Source organism: Triplophysa dalaica, chromosome 21 (genome assembly GCF_015846415.1).
Source record: "Triplophysa dalaica isolate WHDGS20190420 chromosome 21, ASM1584641v1, whole genome shotgun sequence".
NCBI lineage: Eukaryota > Metazoa > Chordata > Actinopteri > Cypriniformes > Nemacheilidae > Triplophysa > Triplophysa dalaica.
Window position 1 is genome coordinate 9,087,220 of NC_079562.1, and position 21,554 is coordinate 9,108,773.

Genomic DNA, 21,554 nt, shown 5'->3' on the forward strand with positions numbered 1-21,554 from the left:
TTCGAATGCAATTTTGATCGTTGATGTACTGAAGAGCTTAAGGGGCTGTGTACAACGAGGCACATTTACCGGCTGAATACGGCAGGAGCTCAGCTGAAAACGCCCGCTCAAGGTACAGCGTTCTGCTCAAAGTTGAACATTTTTCAACTCTGGGAACTCGGTCGAATGCTGGCGCCGATCGTGGGAAAATGCATAGCACCAGTGCTGAGCGGACAAAAACGTCAACTTATGGCTTTTTTTAAAAGCGTGGCGTTACCGTTAAAAACAATTGAAAAAACACGCCGGCCGAAGGAATCTTTTGAATAATTTTTGTTGTTTTTCTCCCGTCTAACTCAGTTTGGTGATCTAAAAACTTTGTCTAATCATCTTTTGAGATTTTTTGAGAACTTTTGACAGAGAATAAGCTTATGAACCGATTACCACATTCTTCTCATAAGCCTGCTTTTTTCTTCCTGGTGTCGATGATTCGAGAGTACGAATGAGAATTGCAAACTAGTTCCCTTTTTTATAAAAAACACAAGAAATGAATCACTTTAATGCTGTTAGGCTTGTCATCCTGCACAGATTCAGAAATAACATATTTGTAATAAACTCTTACAGTGTTACCTAGAACAAAATAGCACTGTTCTTTTATAAATCATCTTTTATGTTACAATCCAGTTGTTTAATGAAGGAATCTGAATTCTTATGTCTATGATGGCTGACTCCGTACTCGCCTTGGTAAGAGCGGCGACTCTCTGGGCAAGTTCAGCTTCCACCTCCGGTAGAGTCTCTGCCTTCCTCATGGTCTGCTGAAGGCGCTGCTCTGCCAACTCCAGCAGCTCCTGGAGGTGTCGTACCTTCTCCTCGCTCTGATGCATACACAAATACACACAGCAAACAAACGTAAGACCAAGAGAGGTTGTACACAATTATAGAGATACACACCTTTGTTTAGATGAACACGACGATATTGACATTAATAAATATGGTATACACAATGTATGCATTCAGACACGACGGGAAGACGGTTACAAACACACGTGCAGAAAAAACACAGTAAACAAGGAAAGGAAGCACACATACAAACGTAATAAATAAGTGCACATAACAATACACAACAAGTGTGCACATATATAATACATCTGACATTTAAAAAATAAACATGATAAAGCATGTAAACTATAGAAATATTATATTCATGTAATTTCATCTGTTTAAATATACATGAACATCCTTTATAGACACACACACATACACCCTACTGAAATAGACATTAAATTATGGGACATTAAAGGGATAATTCACTAAAAAATTCTGTCATCATTTACTCACCTTGAGTTGTTTTAAATCTGTATAACTGTACTTGTTCTGATAAACACTGAGAAAGATGCTTGCAAGAATGCTAATATAGTAGCAATTGACTCCCAAAGCAGTTAAATTCCTTTTTTTACTATTTTTTTGTTTTGTTGAAGACATTGAAGACATTTTGTAGAATGTAGGAAACCAAACAGTTCTGGGGCACTTTTGATGACCATTGTATTTTTTCCTACTATGGTAGTCAATAGGGGGCAAAATCTGTCTGGTTATAAGGATTCTTCCTAAAATCTTTCTCTGTGTTCATCAGGATAAAGAACCCGAAGGTGAGTAAATGATGAATGAATTTTTGGGTGAAGTCTCCCTTTTCACCCATTATTAACTCAACTTTAACTCAGTCCGGCTCTAGGGGTTGCGTACCTGTCTGTAAAGTGAATCCTTAGTGGCTAGCTCGTTCTCCAGCTTGTCGTTCAGGTCGTGGATGGAGGTGGTTTCCCTTTGGGCGGCCAGATAACGTTTTTCTAATGTTGTGATTCGCTCCTCCATGTCTTCCCTCTGTGCCATCGCCTGTCGAACAGGCACGTAGTAAGAGATACAAAGACTTTTGGGAAATAAGACTATATTCAATGAATCATGTTCTTTATATTTTATATTGCATTTATTTTATTTTATTCTTTTTTATATATTACTATCATTCTTTCCATGTGTATACATGCACTATTTGTACGCATCCCAGCTGCAAATGCTATGGCAATTTGAAAGTACATTTTTTTGTCATGTCAATAACGCATGCTTATATTAAAATTGAAATATATAGTAGATGCTCTGTCTTTCAAAATAAAGCAGACCCTTAATGTCATCACTTTCTTAAAGACAAGAAACTATTAGCCTGTCCCCATTCCTTGATCTTCCTCTCCCCTCAATCATTCTAACCTCGCGGATGTCTCTCTGATGTTTGGTGCACATCTCTTCACTCTTCAGCAGGTCTTTACGGGCGGTGGCCAGTTCTGCCTCGAGCTCGGTCATGCGGCTGGTCAGACCGCTGATCCTGTCTCTGTTTTGGGTCAGCTCTTTATTAGCTTTATCAAGCAGTTCCTGTAGCTCCACACACCTGCTGTTGTCGTCATGGGCATCGATGGAGCCATTGGGAAGCCTCTGTCACAGACACAGACAAGGAAAATGTTAGTGGTGCAAAAGTGCTTGTAGCCTGTTAACTGTCACGCGTTCCATATACGGGACACCTAGGTTTGCATCAATATTGTGCATGGAATTTCTAATCGAATCATGACAAACTATGAAAACTGGAATTGTCTAAGACTCTAGAAAACAGAGAGAGTAATTGATTGTTTTTTATAAAGAGTCTGCTTAGATTTTTGTTATCCTTTTTGTTATTCTTTAATGTGTTTTTTAATCAAATAAAAACGTTTTTATTAATTTTTTACAAGGAACCTAACAACATACCTTTAATTTATTTATTTTTGTGTGTGTTTTCTTTTTTTAGCAATAATCAGCTACTTTTCTTTTTTCAAACGAGACCAACCGTAAGTCTGTATTCCAAAGAATTCATGAGTTACCGCCATTTTAGTTCCAACATGCGTTTTCATTGCTCAAAAAGGGCTTTGACATCATTTATTCATCTTCATGATGTTAAAACTTCTATGACCTTCATTTTTTCATTGAACACAAAGTGTCAAAAAAGTTTGTTTTGTGTTCCATAAAAGCACGAAAGTCATGTTTTTACAAGGACATGTTGGTGAGTAAGCAATGACAGAACTAATTCTAAAGTTTAAAACGTTTATTGGTCCCCTGCCTTCCACTTATGGTTCAACTTTTGAATAAGTTTCTGACTGGGACATAATGCTGAGTCATAGAGTGAGAAGCATAGACAGCAAGCTAAGCAAGCTTTACTGCAATTACAGCCCCGAGAGTTCAGAGGTTTTCATGCATATATCACACAAATGTACACAGTCCAGCAAATTAAACCCCCACGCTATTTTTGTCAGACCCGAAACTTAAGTGTTACTGGGAATAACATGACCTGGGTTCGGCACCCCACCTTTTCCCCAATACCTGCTGCTTTTTTAGCTCCAAAGAGGAAACGTCAAGTTCCACAATACCAGTAGAATTCTTGGGGAGATATTTAATGAGAACACCTTCAGATTACTGTCTCAAGCGAAAGGGGTTTGGTTTCACCGTAGAGGTGTCTAGCTCTATCTCACTATAGCAGTGCTGAGCCAGTGACAGGTGATATGGCAATAATGGCCATTATGCACAAACACGCAAGCTTTGCAATTTCTTTTGTTTAGTTATTGTGTGTTTTTTGCAAATGTGTGTGTATGCATTTGAAGGCGTCTGTAACGTTGAGTGGCGGATGATTGGTTTTGCTTCACAACCTTAAACTGAATTACATGCTGGTAAATCAATTATTCTCAAGAGATACAGAAATGCAGAAGGCTAAAATTACCCGTTCACAGTTTTACAGAAATATGCATGTCTTAAAACTTTCTGACATCTCAGCTCCTTCTGAACATCTTACCTATATTTATATTGTATTCAAAATAATATTCAATGCCACTATATGAAAAAGTATGTTATGTTAAGATTATATTTAAATATATCATTTAAGGTTTCAGGTAAAATTTTTGGGGAATAATTTAAAATATTTATATATTTATTTTTCATAATCTATATATTAAAAAATTAACAAACCATTTGTAATTGTAATTATTTTATATAAATGTATATTTTATTTCATATAAATGTTTACATATTTCATATACTGGACCTAATGTTTACCGATAAGCTTGGTTAAATCTAAAGGATTTAGCATTAAAAAAAGCATTTAAAATGTCGATGCATAGGTGTATACAATTTTTGCCCATGACCATATTTTACCACTAATACCATTTCCTTCTGACTTGCCATTGTATGTACATTCACAGCTGTGAGGTAAACTTAAGGCGACTGGCTACATAAAAAAGGGAGACATCCCATTCCAAATTGCTGTTTTAATGTGAAATTTTGATATTTACAAATATTTATAACATTTCCTGTTCAAGTTTTTCAATCCTGTTAAGATTTTCAAACTTTAGTATACACTGTTATCAAGGGGACTCCAGTTTAGAAGAAGAGTAATTATGATGAAATGTCGAAATGTGATGTGAGGTGCCAATAGTCCAAGAAACTTTTATATGCAGCTGTATTTGATTATTTACTCTGCTGAATTATCAAAGCAAATTTGACAGAACACTCTATTTGGAGTCTACTGGGAAAATCCTGTCAGTCTCTTACAGCCTGAACTTTGCTTCAAGTATTTGATGAGTGGTGATCTATGGAGAATCAGTCATATTTCAATCCTCTAGGGAAGCTTCAGCCAGCTCTCCAGAGAAACACACTGGCTGAACCATGCATTTGTCTGTAGGAATCCTGTTCCGTCTGTCTGCTCTCATTCTTTCAATATGGCCCTTTTACATTCGCTGTAATTCATTGTATCTATTTAAACATTCAGTTTAAAGTCAAATATGGAGACAGATGACTTGAGGGGTCTTCTCTGCTGTAATGTGTCCTACATTCCCTGAATGGCTTATTATACAGGACGTGTTTAGATAAAGGGCTTAACTGCAGATGTCTCATTTTCATCATCATCCTCGGAGGGAGTAATATTGTGATACGCAACCTCTCAGGTGCTAATGACTCACGGGAAAAATCTTGCCAGCCCATTTTTTCAATCTTTGTCCTGCTTAAAATACATGTCTACAAATTTAATGAACAAACCCTATAATTTAAGACTAACAAAAAATATGCTTATATATGCAAAAATCACTTAAAGAGCTCACACACACAGATCTTTGAAGAAACACACAATGGGGAATTAGCAGGGGAATGTTTATCCTCATTAGGACTGGTAACATTTCAGATTTCTTTAGAGAGTCAGCAACTGTTCAGAAAAGCTGACATGCAAAATCTCTGAAAGTCATCCACATCTTGGATCATCACAGCTGTAAGATAATGTAAGCATACTTCAAGGTGCTGCCATTTTTTGGAGGATCTATTGACAGAAATGCAATGTAATATACAGAAGTGTATAAAGACCTAACATATGAAGCGTTGTTTTTATTACCTTAAAATGAGTTATTTACATCTACATACAGCATCGGTCCCCTTCGATTGAATTCCCCATGTTGTTTGTACAGTAGCCCTAAATGGACAAATTGTTCTACAGAGCGTGTTTTGTAAATACGTTATCGCCTGCGGCAAAGATGAGAAAACATCTTTGTTCTGTGTCAGCCGCTGTGGTGCTTCGAAAGGGAGGGTTGGAGTGAGCTGTTCTTGCTACTCACAACCTCACCACTAGATGCCACTAAATTTAATATACTGGAACTTTAATAGGTCCTATTATTTACCAATAAGATTAGCACATAGGTGGTGCTATACCTTGTTTTTGGACACTTAAAGGCAAAGCAAACAATCAATACTGCTGCATTGAACACATTCTCTTATTACAGACCACTAATCGATGCCATTTAAAACACATTAATAAAACATTAAGTCATATTTAAGCAATGAACGGGATCCAAGATTAGGAGCGATTTTCTCATATTGACTAGGCTTCTGTTGGCTGACTGTCTGCTTAAAGTGACTCAGAAGTAGGAGACAATTTTGCAGCCTGCGCTCGAGGTTGAAGGGCAGAAATACTTGGCGCATAATCAATGCTGTTTATTTCTCAGTAGCTGGGAAAATACCATCTGTAAGAGAGGTAATAGAGCAGAAGGAATCCTTTTTGGACCGGGAAAAGATAAACAACAGCAAGGTGTAACTATTGACAAAATGTATGGTGTAATAACTTGGCTTGCTTGTAAATGGACACAATGAAAGTCATTTTTTATAGAATGAAGTAGAGTGTTCTTTGAAAACATCAAACAAAAAATCAAAATGTATAAATTGTAATAATAATTCAACTACAGCATGCAAATACCTTCCATGTAGGTTTAGAGCCATCCATCTTTTCAACACCATCTCCTTCCGATCTTCCATCCTTCCTCTGTCTCAACATAACCACCTAGAGATGAACAAACCGGTCACATTAATTATGTTTTAGATATGGGTGGAAACAAACCCACTACACAACATCCACAGATTTAAATTCAAGGTTTGCAGCATTCAGTGTGACTGATAACTGCTTCCACGTCAGAAGCTGTTATGCACTTGCTTTTTTTTTTTTTTTTCACTTGCCCATTATGAGGATGTTACTTTGGTGAAAGGGAATTAAAAAGTGTTCCATTTAATAGCAGCTGAGACTGGTCCTTTTTCTTCAGATGGGTTGGAGAGTCTTGTGGGAGATAAGACCAACAACTCATTTTGCAGAATTAACTTATTGTGCTTAAAAGCTGCATGTTATTAATGTATTAATGAGACACTGGTGGCACATTTGCATTTGAATCCTCATATTTTAAGCCTATTGAAGACGATTAAAATATGTACGCATTCATTTGAACGTCAGTATCTGATTTGGGCTCTCTTTATTAAACATTTGAAGTATAAGACAACGCTGACTGACAAAGGCTTAGTTATTATATCTGAAAGCCAAAACTGATAGCAACACAGCAATCAGTATTGTAAGGCTGAAGATTACACAGCAGCGAAAGAAAGAAAGAAAAATTGTTGTTTGTACTGAGGTAGTAGAATTTTGTCAAAATGCAATGCATGTCACCCACACGGGCTGTAGCCAATGACTTTTCAATTTACCCAGTGAATGAAGTTTTTCAATGGTGAAACAGATTTTTTTTCCCCCTGTAGTGTGTTTTTTGTTTAGTTCTCTGTTGTGCTTACTTTATAGGAACAAAAAGGACATTTGTTTTTTTTATTTACTCACCCACAGGGTGTTCCAAATCCATATACATGTATTTGTTCTTAGGAAGAAAGTAGGAAAAATATAGAAGGAAAAAATGCTTTGTTAATGTATTTGTTCTGTTGAACACAAAAGAAAACTTTTTTGGGGCACTTTTGACTACCATTGTAATTTTTACTACTAAAGTAATCAATAGCGGCCAAGAACTGTTTGGTTACAAGCATACTTCCAAATATCTTTCTCTGTGTTCATCAGAACAAATACATTCATACAGATTTGGAACAACTCGAGGGTAAGTAAATTGTGACATCATTTTTATTTTAGGGTGAACTGTTCCTTCACGGCAAATTTTGTCGTACTTTGGGGATTATGAATGTTATAGTCTCAAAAGCTGTGTTTCCATAGAATCTTTCCAAAGTTCACAAAAATGTAGTTGGATGGAATGATGAGCCAACAGTAAATAAAACATGGCAAGCATATAAAAAATAGACCAGAAAGACACCATCATCAGAAACAGCTGATAAGTCACATGGATTTAACAAATCAGAATTTATTTGGCAAATGCATTGCCATGCCATCTCCCATTGTTTGCATGAACTCTTTCTCAAAAACCTAAAAGCTTTGCAAATTTTGTGTGGTATTTTCCCAAAATTTGACATCACTCGTTTCTGATGCGATACCTCAAAATGATGTTTTAAAAACCATGTTCGGGAGAAGCCGGAGCATATAATTAAGCCCGGCTGGTTCGCTATCAGCAATCAGAAAATCCACCCTATCAGCTCAAGCGAGCCATCTAACAAATAGACCAGAATGTTACCTATGCCATCTCTACAAGTCAAAAACATCCCTCCACCTCCCCAGCTCCTCTACCTGAACTCGCTTTCTCTAGCAGGACCCCGAGGGGGGAGCTCTGGGTTCGGTGCACTCGTCCCTATCAGGGAGAGAGTGTTCCAGGTTCAGAAGGAACCGCGAGAATGGAGCCCGCTCCCCAGTCAGCATGCCAAATACGCATACTACCCCTGCTTTCATTATTATCTACAATGGCGAACTTGTGAAACAGTTGTGGTCTGGATTGAACTGCTGCAGACCCTCATACAGTTTAGAAAAATAAATAAGCAATTTTACCTGCCTTGCATGGAGACAGAAGAATTAAGTAATAACTAAGTCAGGCTGTAAGAAAATTATTCTTTGTCTTTCTTTTCATGCTATTTAAATGAAGCTAAAAAAATCTGTTGTGACTTTTACAAAGCACAGGAAGTCTAAACAAGCTCTTACTGTTTGTCATCCAACTGCAAGAGAAAATAAAATATTTTGAAATAATAACACTACTGAAACCACAGTTTCATAGCCTGTAAATGTATTTATGCCAATATGACGTAGTTTCTCAACTGACATGCTATTGACAGGTGTGGTCAAACTTTATTTCAGAGCCTGGCTGTGTGTAATTGGGTTGTCAATGATAAGCTCCTCACTAATGTAAATCTACAGTATGTCAAGTGCATTTGCTCTGCTTGGACTGCCAGTGGCATGTGAGAGATGGAAGTGGACAGCGTGCAAAGGCTGACAGCAGGGGGCAGGTGGTCAGTGCACAGATGTTAATGAGATCAGCAAATCTATACCAGTGCACATGCATACCTCAACAAACACACACATTCACACACAACCGCGAGTCATATCAGCTTTACCTCTTGAGTGGCGGCTGCCAGCTGTCCTTCTAATGTAGTAATTCTTTCAAGAGCCACACGTAACCTTTCACGCACCTGTGCAAAGTAAAAACAAAGGGCACTTAAATAACAAAATATACAAATGGCAACCCCCCCCCAACTAACCATTCATCTAGTCATGAAATCAAGCACCAGTCCTTCTTCTTTGCATTACACACTCATTGCCAATTTCACATCACTGACAGAGATTAAAATGAGCAAATGTTTTAGTTCAATACTCCAAGGGGTTGATTTTCTAAACCAGGGGATCAAACCCATGATGCAAATTCTCCTGCATTATAGTCATTTTGTAGAACTTATAACATAAAAAGCAACTAGTTTTCTTACTTTCTCATCCAGGGCCTTATGATGCTCGAAGAGAGATTTGAGAGCCTTAAGCACCTCCACCTCACTGGACACTCCAGAGGGTGGAGGAGCCTGCCTCTTCACCACAGTCATCCTCAGCGAACGCTCGTGACGAGACACCAGACACTCCAAGTGCTCCAGAAGAAGCTGTAGATAAAAACAATGTATGTGTTAAAGGGATAGTTCACCCAAAAATACCAATTCTGTCCTCATGTTCTTCAAAACATGCCTACGACTCTTTGTTCCATGGAACACAAAAAAGATACATTGAGAAATGTCTCAACGGCATACATTTGAAGTCAACAAGGGTTGGTTGGTTACCAACATTTTTCAAAATATCTTCTTTTGTGTTCTGCCGAAGAAAGAAAGTCATACAGGTTTGGAATTACGTAAGGGTGAATAAATTACAGTTTTTTAGGGGGGGTTGAACTATTGTTTTTAAATGTGAATGATGCAGAGTCTACCTCAAGGTACAGCAGAATGCAAATTACTGTATGATCAATAAGTAATGACTTCAAGAAAATTCTTTGAAGGACATCTTGTTTGAATTACCGCAAAAAGTCAAGAAATAAAGACGTTACTGTTCTACTGAGGAAACAATGTCAACTACATCTTGGATGGTCAGAGGCTGTGTAAATTAGCAGCACATTTTCATTCCAACGCTTTTTATATAAACAAAATTGATAAATGAGATTTATGGTTTGGATCTAAATTGTGAACACATGACAAACTTGATTCTACATTTGATACTGACATCAAGTACATCACTTACACTCACTCGTGATTTTAGGCAATTTGTTGTCATAACTGTTTAGACTTTTAAATTACTTTCTCATATGGCATTTAAAATACTAGCAGCATGTTCTGTCATTGTCGTAATTATTCATGTGCACGCTGGAATGCTCTCAGTTCACCTCTCAATATTCTAAGGATGAAACGAACCTGTCAAGAACTGCAGAGTAAGAGTTCCTGTATCATGATAGATCATAACAGTGCACATTTTAAAATAAAGTTATTTTCAGCACTTAAACGACAGATAAGGCTAATAATTGCGTTGTCCTGATTTATCAGGACGTCTGGTCATCAATAATCACACACTTACCCTGGTATTGTTCCGCTCTGCTTTAAGCTCAGAAATCTCCTCCTCTTTTTCTAAAAGCTGCTCTCTACACACATTCAGCTCCTTGGTCAGGGTAGCAAACTCCTGTTAACACAAAGTGAGAGAGATAGAGAGAGATTAGCTTATTTCTTACTTAATGCACGCTAATACGCTATTACTCGACTAATACTCAAATGTGGTTAAATAGAGATTTTATGATTCATGAGTGTTATTTTAGGGCTGTATTGATCTACACATGGAACAACAAGCACTCGGTCGTCCATAGACCTCGTTTATGCAGTTTCCATTTAATATGTCATCTACTCATATTTACTGCTGACCTCGACTTGTATAGTCTCCTCTGAATGGTCCGCGAGGCAATGAAAATGAATGGTCATGGCTCATGGATCACCTGAGCTAGTCAAGCTCAACATTTTGGATTCAGTCCCATTTACACATACAGTACTGTGCTGCGGCCTTTTGTTGCACAGGAAGGACCACAAAACACCAGTCACACTTTACACATCAAGAAAGTCAAAAGTTTACTCATTTACTCTCTGTTAGTTAATAGGCTGATTTAGGCTTGTTTCTCCCACAAAACTTTGACATGGAAGTAGACTTTCAAGTCTGTATACATTTCCTGTAGATCAAATCTACAAAACGTTAGAAACGAGGGGAAATAAATGTAACAGACTTGTTATTTTTGAGTGAGATGTTTTAATGCGGGGGGGCACGGTGGCTTAGTGGTTAGCACGTTCACCTAACACCTCCAGGGTTGGGGGTTCGATTCCCGCTTCCGACTTGTGTGTGTGGAGTTTGCATGTTCTCCCCGTGCCTCGGGGGTTTCCTCGGGTACTCCGGTTTCCTCCCCTGGTCCAAAGACATGCATGTTAGGTTGATTGGCATCTCTGGAAAAATTGTCCGTAGGGTGTGAGTGCGTGAGTGAATGAGTGAGTGTGTGTGCCCTGCGATGGGATGGCACTCCATCCAGGGTGTATCCTGCCTTGATGCCCGATGACTCCTGATATAGGCGCAGGCTCCCCGTGACCCGAGGTAGTTCGGATAAGCGGTAGAAAATGGATGGATGGATGTTTTAATGCTGTGCATCTCTTAAGAAGTATAACAGCAGGAACACTTTTGGTCCCTCCAGCGTTCAGGTGCCCGTCTAGCACATCTCGATGGCTCTGTTCTCTGAAGTTTCCCGACCGGGCCTCTGGCGACAGTCCCAGTTGACCCAGCTGTTCCTCATGGTCTATTGGGAAACTTTCAGGACCCTGTTCAAGCATGTCATCACCCATCCTGGTTCAGCACAGCTATGAACATACTGTAGATTCATACAGACTTCTAGTGTTGACAATTCTGGGGGGTGCTAAAAAAAGGGACAGGACTGTAATATGTCACCCATCACAATACAATATTATTTCTTTTCTATTTTCACTTTGATCGATGTGTGAGATTGACTCTTGCTAATAGAGACGACCACACTGACAGCACATTGAGATTGTTTTAGCACAGCTGCAGATTTGGCTATGATCAGCACGCAAAAGGGATGCTTATGGGGTCACACGTTTTGTCAGTGTGCTGTTTTCCGCTTTCTGAATAATGCTGGTTGACTGAAGTGTAAGGCATAAAGGTCCGGGAGGAGGGGTGAAGAAAAATGGGTCAGTGCGTTCATTTGAATTTTTCACGGGAGAGGAGAAAAGAAAGAGGTTGAAACGCACAAACAGATTTTAGATCTTACTGGCGTTTTCAATCATTGCAAAAACCAACAACAGGCAGCCCCGACTGGCAGCAGTGTGATATATGACAGGGAAGGGGTTAAAAATGATCAAATGAAAAAACATGTATCAGAAAAAGCAATTGTGGATACACCACCTCAATAAATGCTACAATAAACAAAAGGAATTGAAAACATGCATCTGGGGTTTGTCATCAGAGGCTGATGTCTCAATGGTAAATGAACGTGTCTCCCAACTATAAAAAGTAACACGAGAGGATTTTCTGTGCTGAGGTTTTGCATTTGAAGTCCTGGATTACATTGCGTTGTGACTTGAGAGCGTGAAAGGCTGAAATCCCTCCACTATTTGGATCTTCTACAACTTCAACGCAGGTTACAATTAAAGTTTGTTTACAAACACAGATAACTGCATCCTTAACATTTTTTAAAAATCATGTTTTTTTATTTTGCATTCCAAGTAATATCCATCAAACTGGTTGTTTTGATTGTCGTAATAACAAAAAATTCAGCTAACTAACAAAATAAAACATAATAACAATAAAAATTCAGGTCACACTGTTAAAAACAAATTATTATATTTCACACTTAACATGAATGTTTTGACTTCAACACAAGTGAGATTTCAGTAAAAGTGAATCACAACTCCGGCAACGGCTACAAACATTGCTCGTCCAATTAGAATTAAGAGTCTGGATCATAATGCAAAATACAATATGAATTGTAATTACAAGTCTGTTTTATAATGCAACACTTGATATTGAATTTATTATGGATACGAACACCGGCAAAACACTTCAGGGGCCTCATTTATAAAATGTTGCGTAGAAACCATCCTAAATGTGATTTTATGATCATTTCACAAAGTGCGTACGTGTGATTCATAGAACGAACGTACGTACAGAAAACACGTGTACGCCTCTCCATCAGATGTGAAATCTATAAATAGCAAATGATTGTGAAATTGCACGCAGTCAAACAGTTTCAGATCACATCTTTAAACGATGTCTATTTAATGTCATTGACACTAATGAAAAAGCACCTGTCAACGTCCAAATCCATATAAGCATCAAGTATGACTTATATATACAAAAACATGCAAAACTGGGACCATCAATAGTGCGTATGTCATCTCAGACCCTGATGTGGCGCTAAGCACTATTCCGCGTCAAAGACCATTTTTATAAATCATTTATGTTTCTGTGTATTCACCGTAGTTATCCTGTCTCTCTGTAAAACAACAACAACATTTTGGTAGATGTAGAGATTATAGAATAATTTTCCTAAAAAAGCAAAAAGTCTCAACAGGATATGAATGCAGTTCATGACAGGTCACATCATGTAAAAACAGTGCAATTATATCTGTCAGTATTTATGAGGTATGAGCTCGGCTCTCAATGAAAAGAGTTAGAACAGCTTACTATCCCAGTTTAAACTACACTCGAGGGGCTTCGAAAATGTCATAACTTTCTGCAAATTGTGCAACACAGATAAAAGAGAAAAAGAAAATCCACGATCAACCAGCTTTAAGCCACTGTTTGACCTTGCGAGACGGCTGTCAGCAGGTGAGCATTGCTCATACAGCTCTACGGATTTCTGTGTGTTTGGTTGGTAAAAGCCTTGGGATTAAGAAATGGAAGGAACATTGCCAAATACAGCAGCGTGTCTGAGCAGAGGATTAGACGCCAATGCAGACTGAATTACTACAAGAATCTACACACAACACTCACAAACTATACAGAGTATTTCAAATGGGAATGTTTCCATAAGATACAGTAGAGGACTTAAATCTGACTTGCAAAAACAGCAGTTCCGACTGATTTTGGACTTCATATTGATTGAAGTAACGTTTGCATGTAGCGTTTGTATATTATCTGGCCACACTGCAAGGCAAAAGTTGTCCAACTATGTCTAGTCTCACTTTATGTAGAAAAATCTTGTTTTTAGATATACATTTTCAATCTTAGGTGACAACAGAAAGCTCACTGTATGTAATTAGGACAAAAAATTCCAAATGCTTGAAATGCAAAATATAATAGAATCATTAAAAATGTAAAATACTTTTTTTGTGTATTTAATATTGTGTTGCAGCTTCACGCATGCTTTTCCCCATAAATTCCCCACACATGCTTAAAGTAAGCTGATTTCATTCAGCCTACACCACAATCCCAACCAACATTGTTGTCTTATGCATGAAATTGGTTTTGAAGAAAGGAACATGTATTGAGAAGAGGCCACACAACTGACAACATCTGTTCATCGTTATGTTCTCTCTGTTTTTCAGTACGACATCTTACTCAAGTCTTTCTGCTCGATTTCAAAAATATATCTTCTGCAGTCCTTAACACAGTCAGACATGCACATATTTAATAAGATGACAGATACAGATAACAGATGCTTAAATGAAACCATATTAAGACAGTGAAAAACATGGTTATATCAAATGTTTATAAACAGCATAATTAGAAAGTGATTATATAGTAATCCGGTGAGTAATTTCCCATAATAAGTGTCAAGGTCTACATAAAAGAGGTTGAAAATGGTTCATCAACTTTATAGATCTTAGTAACGGCCACTTTCGACAAGCCTCAAGTATAAGACAGGAAAATTATATTCGACAGCTTGCAGATCATGATGATTTTGCTTTATTGAGAAAATCTAACATTTAACAGTAATCTAATCTTCTAGATGAGGATCTTAAATGAGCTGCTGTGTAATGTGAGAGGGAAAAAGTCTGGGTGGGAAGAAATGCCATTAGTTATAATGAATCACCTCCAGCTATCAGAGATGTACAGGCAGCCAACTCATACTAATAAAATATTACATTTCAGACTGGTCAAGGGGCGTCAACTTTTAGTAGGTAACAATGAATAAGTAGGTATATGTTTATGAAAAAATATATTTTTTTGTTTCAGTGTGTGGACTACAAACAATATTTTCTCCATATTTCAAATAAAAATATTGTTTCTATTTGCATTTATTTGCAGAAAATGAAAACTGGGCAGACAGGTATTTTTGTACCTCAAATACTTCAAATACTAAATTAACATTCACTTTTAAGCAATACAACAGCTATAGTTCTACATGTATGTAGGAAAAGTTCAACAGTTATTTTTTTATGTCATAACCTCATGTGTCTTATCATGCTGTCAGTCTTTCACATTGCTGTTGGAAGACTTTATTGTCACTCCTGAGGTTTTTGCAATGGTCTCTTTTTCCTGCGGCTGTATATCATGAATAACAAATATTTTGTACTCCATTGGGAAACAATAAACCAAATTAAATACATTTTCTCTATAAAAATATTCAGCCCAAATTGATTCATTAGGTAAATTTGATATAACGTATATAACTGACTGAATAATGTTAAGATCAGGGTTCAGTGGGGAACATACCATCTGCTGCAGCACTCATTTCAACTGAACATAATTTTCATGACTTGATAATCTAAAACTGTTAATTCCTACTGACACACTCTCTATATTGAGCCAAAAAATGTTTTTGTCAAACATCTTGCACTGTATATAGTCATTTAGCGACGCTTCGATTGAAAAAAGAGACTTACAAATAATTAGCATCACAAGCAATCTCATGCACTTCTGCACAGTGCTGTATGACTTTAATCTATCATTTTCATAGAAGGAGATTTTATTCTAAAAGACAGGCTTGCATGTAAAGCCACTTTATATAAACAGACTCTAATATGGAGAAATTACATATTTTGGTTTTCGAGACACGGCGCCCGGAAAATAAACTCACGCCAGCTCAGTAATGAAACAGGGCAAATGTAAAATGTGAAAAAATAAAAGTGTGAATAAGGTCTTTGCATTTAACCTTCAGTCAACTGGTGGCAGCACAGATGGTCTTACATATGATCTAATGTGACAGAAATGGACACTAATCAGTCATGACAGCAGTTTTCAGGCAAATAAATGCAAAATATGTATAGAAGATGTCACACTGATGCATGACTGGTCAACTTTCAGGATTGTGGGTCGACAACTGCACCCCATGTGTAAAGGTGTCTGGGGGCCAAATCAGGGTCGCTGCCAAGTTACAGTATAAATCATTGTTGCCTGTTCTTTGGATGTATTTTCGAGTCAAAGGTCCCACTGGATAACAAAGTAGCGTGACATCAAACCTGATGCTACAGAAACTACAGAATGTCATGGAAGGACAAAATAAAGAACAAAGCTATGAGATGGAGCATTTTAAGGGGATTTTACCAACAATGTTTAATAGACATGTTATCTCGAATTTGTTGCCGATTAAGATTTTTATAATTTAAACCTTAGTTTCTAAACAGTCCAAGGTTGCGTTTCCCGATACGGTTGTCTCTCTCAAGGTACAATTTAACTACAGTTATATCTTTTCTATGGGTGTTTCCCGAACTATACCTTAGGAGGTTACTTTCTTACATCCCATGTTACCAGGTGCTGTCCGTGGCTGTGGTGCTGAATTAATGGATATTGACCGTTAGCCAATCAATTACTCACTCTATACAGGGCCTGCTTCACTGCGTTATGTGATGTAGCAGTGTTCCTTATAAAATAAGCACTTTAGAAATAGTTTAAGTTGCAATTATTAGGACTCATAGGAGAAAAATAAACTAAATAGCAAACTAAATCCAATCATGGATATTATTTAATTGTAAAATGAGTGTGCGAGCCCGCAATCTCATGCCCAAGTGTATAAACCCGCTACACTAACTGGCAGTCATTTATATTAAAGGTTCTCAAACTTTGGGTCATAAGGAGGGTCAGGCAAAGCAACTTGCTGTTGTGGTGCAATAAAAAAGTTTACTCCAGCAACTAAAAATAAAACTTCTATACTGAACATATAGTTCACATGTTTATTATACACGTATATTATCATATATGTTGCTTTATTTATTCAATAAAAGCCTGGAATGCGGAACTATAATCAACAGGTATAGCAGGAAAAACACAGAGAGCTGAATTTAGGGGCTGTTCGATTGAGTTTGTCTTGACAAAGTCAGACCAACAAGATCCAAAAGCTGCTAAATTTGCAGCCATTGCAGGTTAACTTTTCTATAATTAAAATTGCAGCATAAATTGTTGCCAGGTTTTCACAGATTAAATGCACTAAAATGCTCCACGGATGGCGCAATCTTTGATATAGAATAAAAAAATTGCTGTATCACTGCAGTTTGATTAAACTTCCTACCACAATCTTTCTCTTTAAATATACTTTAAATTCTTTGGTTTGCCAGCTGATGCACCTATAGATTTCCTGTAGCTCAGTGGTAAGAGCATTGCGTTAGCAATGCAAGGTTGTGGGTTCGACCCCAGGGTATTGCAAATACCTATGTAAAATGTATAGGATAAACCAATGTAAGTCGCTTTGGATAAAAGTATCTGCCAAATACGTAAATGTAGATAATATAATTAAAAAGCTAACAACCATCAGTCTAAAGACAGTTATATTCTTTGCATTCAAACACGTCAATATAGTGGTGTATTTAACATTAAATCACAGTCTATGCAAATAAAATTATTTTTTTCATAGTGGCAACTAGCGGGGTGAAATCTTAAGAGTGATAAAGTATAGCTTAGAGCGATCCAGACCAACCTTCTGAACTTACGACTTATAGAAGGTATACTTAAGGAAAAACGTTCCAGGAAACACATATTAACAATAAGATGCAGATTAAGGGATGATTTAAGAATGATGTAGCAATAAGAAGGTTTCAGGAAACACGGTCCAAGTCTTATCAATAAAATCCAGACATGTTACACACCTGCATGTGCCCCACAGAGCAACTTCACTCCAAATCTCCGTGGTGGTTGTACATATTTTTATTTGCAGTATCAAATAAGCTTACAGTCTCATATTTGACTGCAGATTCATGGATCACATATCAGATAACAAACAGAGCTATTTTAATTTTGGTTTTGTTACATGAGCATTTGTATGAACTAATGTTCGAAGTTCCTCAAGGAAACCTTATGGTTTCTGTATACACCCTGTTGAAAAAAAAATCATATGCTGGTTAGGTAGGTTTCGAAGCATGGTAGCTGGTTTGTTATGGTCATTAGCTGATTTAAGCTGGTCAGGACCAGTTTAAACCAGCACATGACCAGCTTAAACCAGCAATTGACCAGTGTAAACCAGCACAAACCATCTACCATGCTTCAAAACCTATCTAACCAGCATATGCTGATTTATTCAACAGGGCAGGCCTCTCAAATGTCATTCAGTAAAAGCAAACTTTACATTTAAACCAGTACCTACAAGATAAAGCATCCAATGAAACCTCTTGCTGATCTACGATCAAATTTTTCCATAACCATATCGCTGCAGGCTACGGAGATTGAGCTGATCTGAAAACAGGGCGTGTATGTAAATACAGATTAGTATACTTCAATCTGAGGTGTGATATCAGTACCATGGTAACGGCAGTGAGAACACATCCGCTGTCATCAGATCTGCCGATGCGGCAGAGAAGGACGCCTCCAAGAACCTTTTGGTGTGTGAGCAATACTCAGAATATTGGTCTGTGTCAAAACTAAACACTCCCTAATGCTCACACACACGCACACACACACACACACACACGACTGGACGTACTGAACAGACTCAGCAGTTGCTGAAGCTGAATTTCATCAATCAGATAACTGGACAACTACGCATGGGAATTTTAAGGCATCTTGCAATTCGATTTTGATTCACAAAGGCACCGACTAATGGCACGATTCTCAGTGCATCTCAATTTTTCAGCATGGCTATATATTGTGAGTTCAACAGATGGTTCATCCAAAAATGAACTCATCTCAAACCTGTATGATTTTCCGTCTCCCGCAGGACACAAAAGAAGATGTTTTAAAGAATGTTGATAACCGAAAGAGGTACCTATTCACTCGCCCTAGTGTTGTGTCCGTACAACAGGAGTGAATGGGTACTGCCGCTATTCGGTAACCAACATTCTGCAAAAAAAAAATATTATGCGGAAGGAAGAAAATCATGCAGGTTTGAAATGACGAGGGTGAGTAAATAATGAAAGAATTTTCATTTTGGAGAGAACTATCCCTTTAAAGCTGCCAAACGGCAACATATTATAAAGCTTTACTATAAAGTTAACATAAAGTAAAAAAAGATATATTAATAATACATATAAAATTCCAAATGGGATTGTTTGTTCATTAATCCATAGTTAAATATTGAAGAAATGGATGGATTTCTGAATTGATATTTTTAACAGCATGCACATGAATTAAAATCAATGTCACCAAGGTCTTTAGCTCAGTCATCGCCTCAAGATGTGGAAAACGTCAAAGAAAAACTCTTTAAAGATAAACGTACATATAGAATATGGTCTGACTGTGTAAAACGCCTGAGTATACAAATAGCCGATAACTGAAGAATGTTTTGACAGGGGCACACGCAAGTATAAATCAGTCTTTCACAAATGTAATTGGTACCAAAGGCAACAAAACCTGAGCTGACAAAGTGCCAGCATGCACATTTACTGAAGTGTATTGCAGGACACGGCTCAGTGGGGCCCTTTCTAATCTTGCGGTCTAAATCGGAGAAAGAGAGACGGAGCGATTTTCTACATATATTTGTTTCTGAAATGTTATTCCCTCGTCACGTCATGTAAAATTCCTAGTCAGGGAGACAGTCACAGTCAGTGACACAAGGTGAGACAGAGAGTGACATCTTTCATCAAAAAGAATCTGTAAGTCACACTTCAGTGAAGGCAGATGCTGTGAGTGCGCTCTTGGCAGAACGCCAGTAAACTTCAGTAATGTCCAGTCATCGGGGTCACGGAGAACAAGAAGAAACCCAAGGACTTCAGAAGCAATGTGGACATAGAATAAGCCGGCTACATCTCCCAGACAGAAAGAGGGTAGCATGCCTCAGAGGATTATGGGTAACCAGGGTTGAAGTGAGCCTCTAAATCGGCAACAGACATTTTCAGGTGATGTGACATAACACGGCTAAGGGAACAGTCACGTCGACACCATCGGTTTTCCGGTGAGTTTCGTGCGTCAGTGATGTGACTTTTTTGACAAGCTTTAAAATTGCCTGTATTGAGATACAAAGAGAACCTCTGTCACGGGAGAACACAAAGAACAGTGCCTGTACCCCCTGACAGAGAACCGACGTCAGCTCCCCTTCCACATCATGCCTGAATCTTTCCTGTCAGCAGCAATCCGCCATGTCTTGTTTACTATAAAAACAGAACAATTCGTACATCATTATTTGAAAAAATACCAAGTGACTATTTCTGCCTCTAGAAACTAAAATCTCTGTCTCTCTCTCTCCGTCTCTAGGGACAAGTGACAGAAAAAGCTCAAAATGCTTCCTGCGATAACTATTGTATTCAAGATGCATCTTAGAGCGGGACACTGCATCTGCTGTACTGTATGTACAGTACTAGGGCTGGACATTATACAAACAATGTATAGCAGCAAAGTGCCTATTTTTAGCTAATATAAATTCTGAACAGTGTAAGACGCCACTGCATTTGGTCTATATGTGGATTTGAGATGTTTACAACTTGAATGCATGAATGCATAGATAAACTTGTAAGGACATTTTATGTAAAGGCAACAAATGGACAGAGGTGACAACAACTATTAATACAAGTTAGCATGAAGTGCATTATAAAGCCTTTTAAAGGGATAGTTCACCCAAAAAGCACCCTATAAACACCTTTTCTTTGGTGCAACATTCTTCAAAATATGTTATTTTGTGTTCTGGAGAACATAGAAAGTTGTATAGAATAATAATATAGGAGGTACGTCTTGACATCACAATGTTGAAGCTGGGACTGATACTGTGTGTCCGTAGAGCAATTTAAGATGAATGCGTTCATCAGCAGCCAATCAGAGCAATGTACATGCTTGCACAAAATGTGCACAACCTTCATTATCTCTACACATGTCCCATTCCAGTTTCACCAACAGCGCACATTGGAGACGAGCAACACCTGCACACACGCTTGCACAAGTTTTGAAACATATGATTTCTGATTCGCTGCTATACGTCGGTCAACGAACAACTGGCAAAGCATGTCACAAACCAATCACAATCTTATTTCTCTCCCTTGAATGCTCTACGAAATTGCTCTGCATGCAACTTCTCACGTGTACTTCGACCGACGTTTGTTGGCTCAAAAAGGTGAGACCTCCGACAGCTACCTGTACTTGTGCGACTCACGCATCTTAAAACGAACTTTAGCCGAAAGCCAATGCTGGAACCGCTGCAGCGCTTACCTGATACATATATGTGTTAAAGTAGATCCCATTGTGTAGTTGGATCTTCTGAGAGATTAAGTTCATCTCGCAATAATCATATCAGTACCTGGCTTGGATCTGCGAGCCCCCCGCAGTGAGGACAGAAGGGGAGGGTGAAAGGAAGAGAGACAGAGTGAACGAGATGAGCGCTCCGATTCTAAATCGCTGATGGATGACGGTAAACTGGAGAATAAATAAAAGTCTTCGATGCCGGCACTGCTTAGCGACGCACAACTCTGCAGTG

General features: G+C 38.0%; 1 protein-coding gene across 12 annotated transcripts in view; it reads right to left on the reverse strand.

Moving 5' to 3' along the window:
• Positions 1 to 21,554, reverse strand: part of ppfia4 (PTPRF interacting protein alpha 4) — a 74,180-nt gene that overhangs the window by 18,843 nt on the left and 33,783 nt on the right. For 9 of the 12 annotated variants that reach the window (XM_056734723.1, XM_056734722.1, XM_056734716.1 and 6 more), the window contains exons 2-8: positions 10,316 to 10,417; positions 9,196 to 9,360; positions 8,830 to 8,904; positions 6,272 to 6,355; positions 2,230 to 2,451; positions 1,717 to 1,863; positions 717 to 851 (exon numbers count right to left, since the gene is read on the reverse strand). In XM_056734723.1, the coding sequence (XP_056590701.1) occupies positions 717 to 851; positions 1,717 to 1,863; positions 2,230 to 2,451; positions 6,272 to 6,355; positions 8,830 to 8,904; positions 9,196 to 9,360; positions 10,316 to 10,417 (930 nt within the window). Of the gene's footprint in view, positions 1 to 716; positions 852 to 1,716; positions 1,864 to 2,229; positions 2,452 to 6,271; positions 6,356 to 8,829; positions 8,905 to 9,195; positions 9,361 to 10,315; positions 10,418 to 11,072; positions 11,106 to 21,554 lie in introns of those variants that run through there. The other 3 variants (XM_056734719.1, XM_056734718.1, XM_056734725.1) reach the window with 2 other exon arrangements.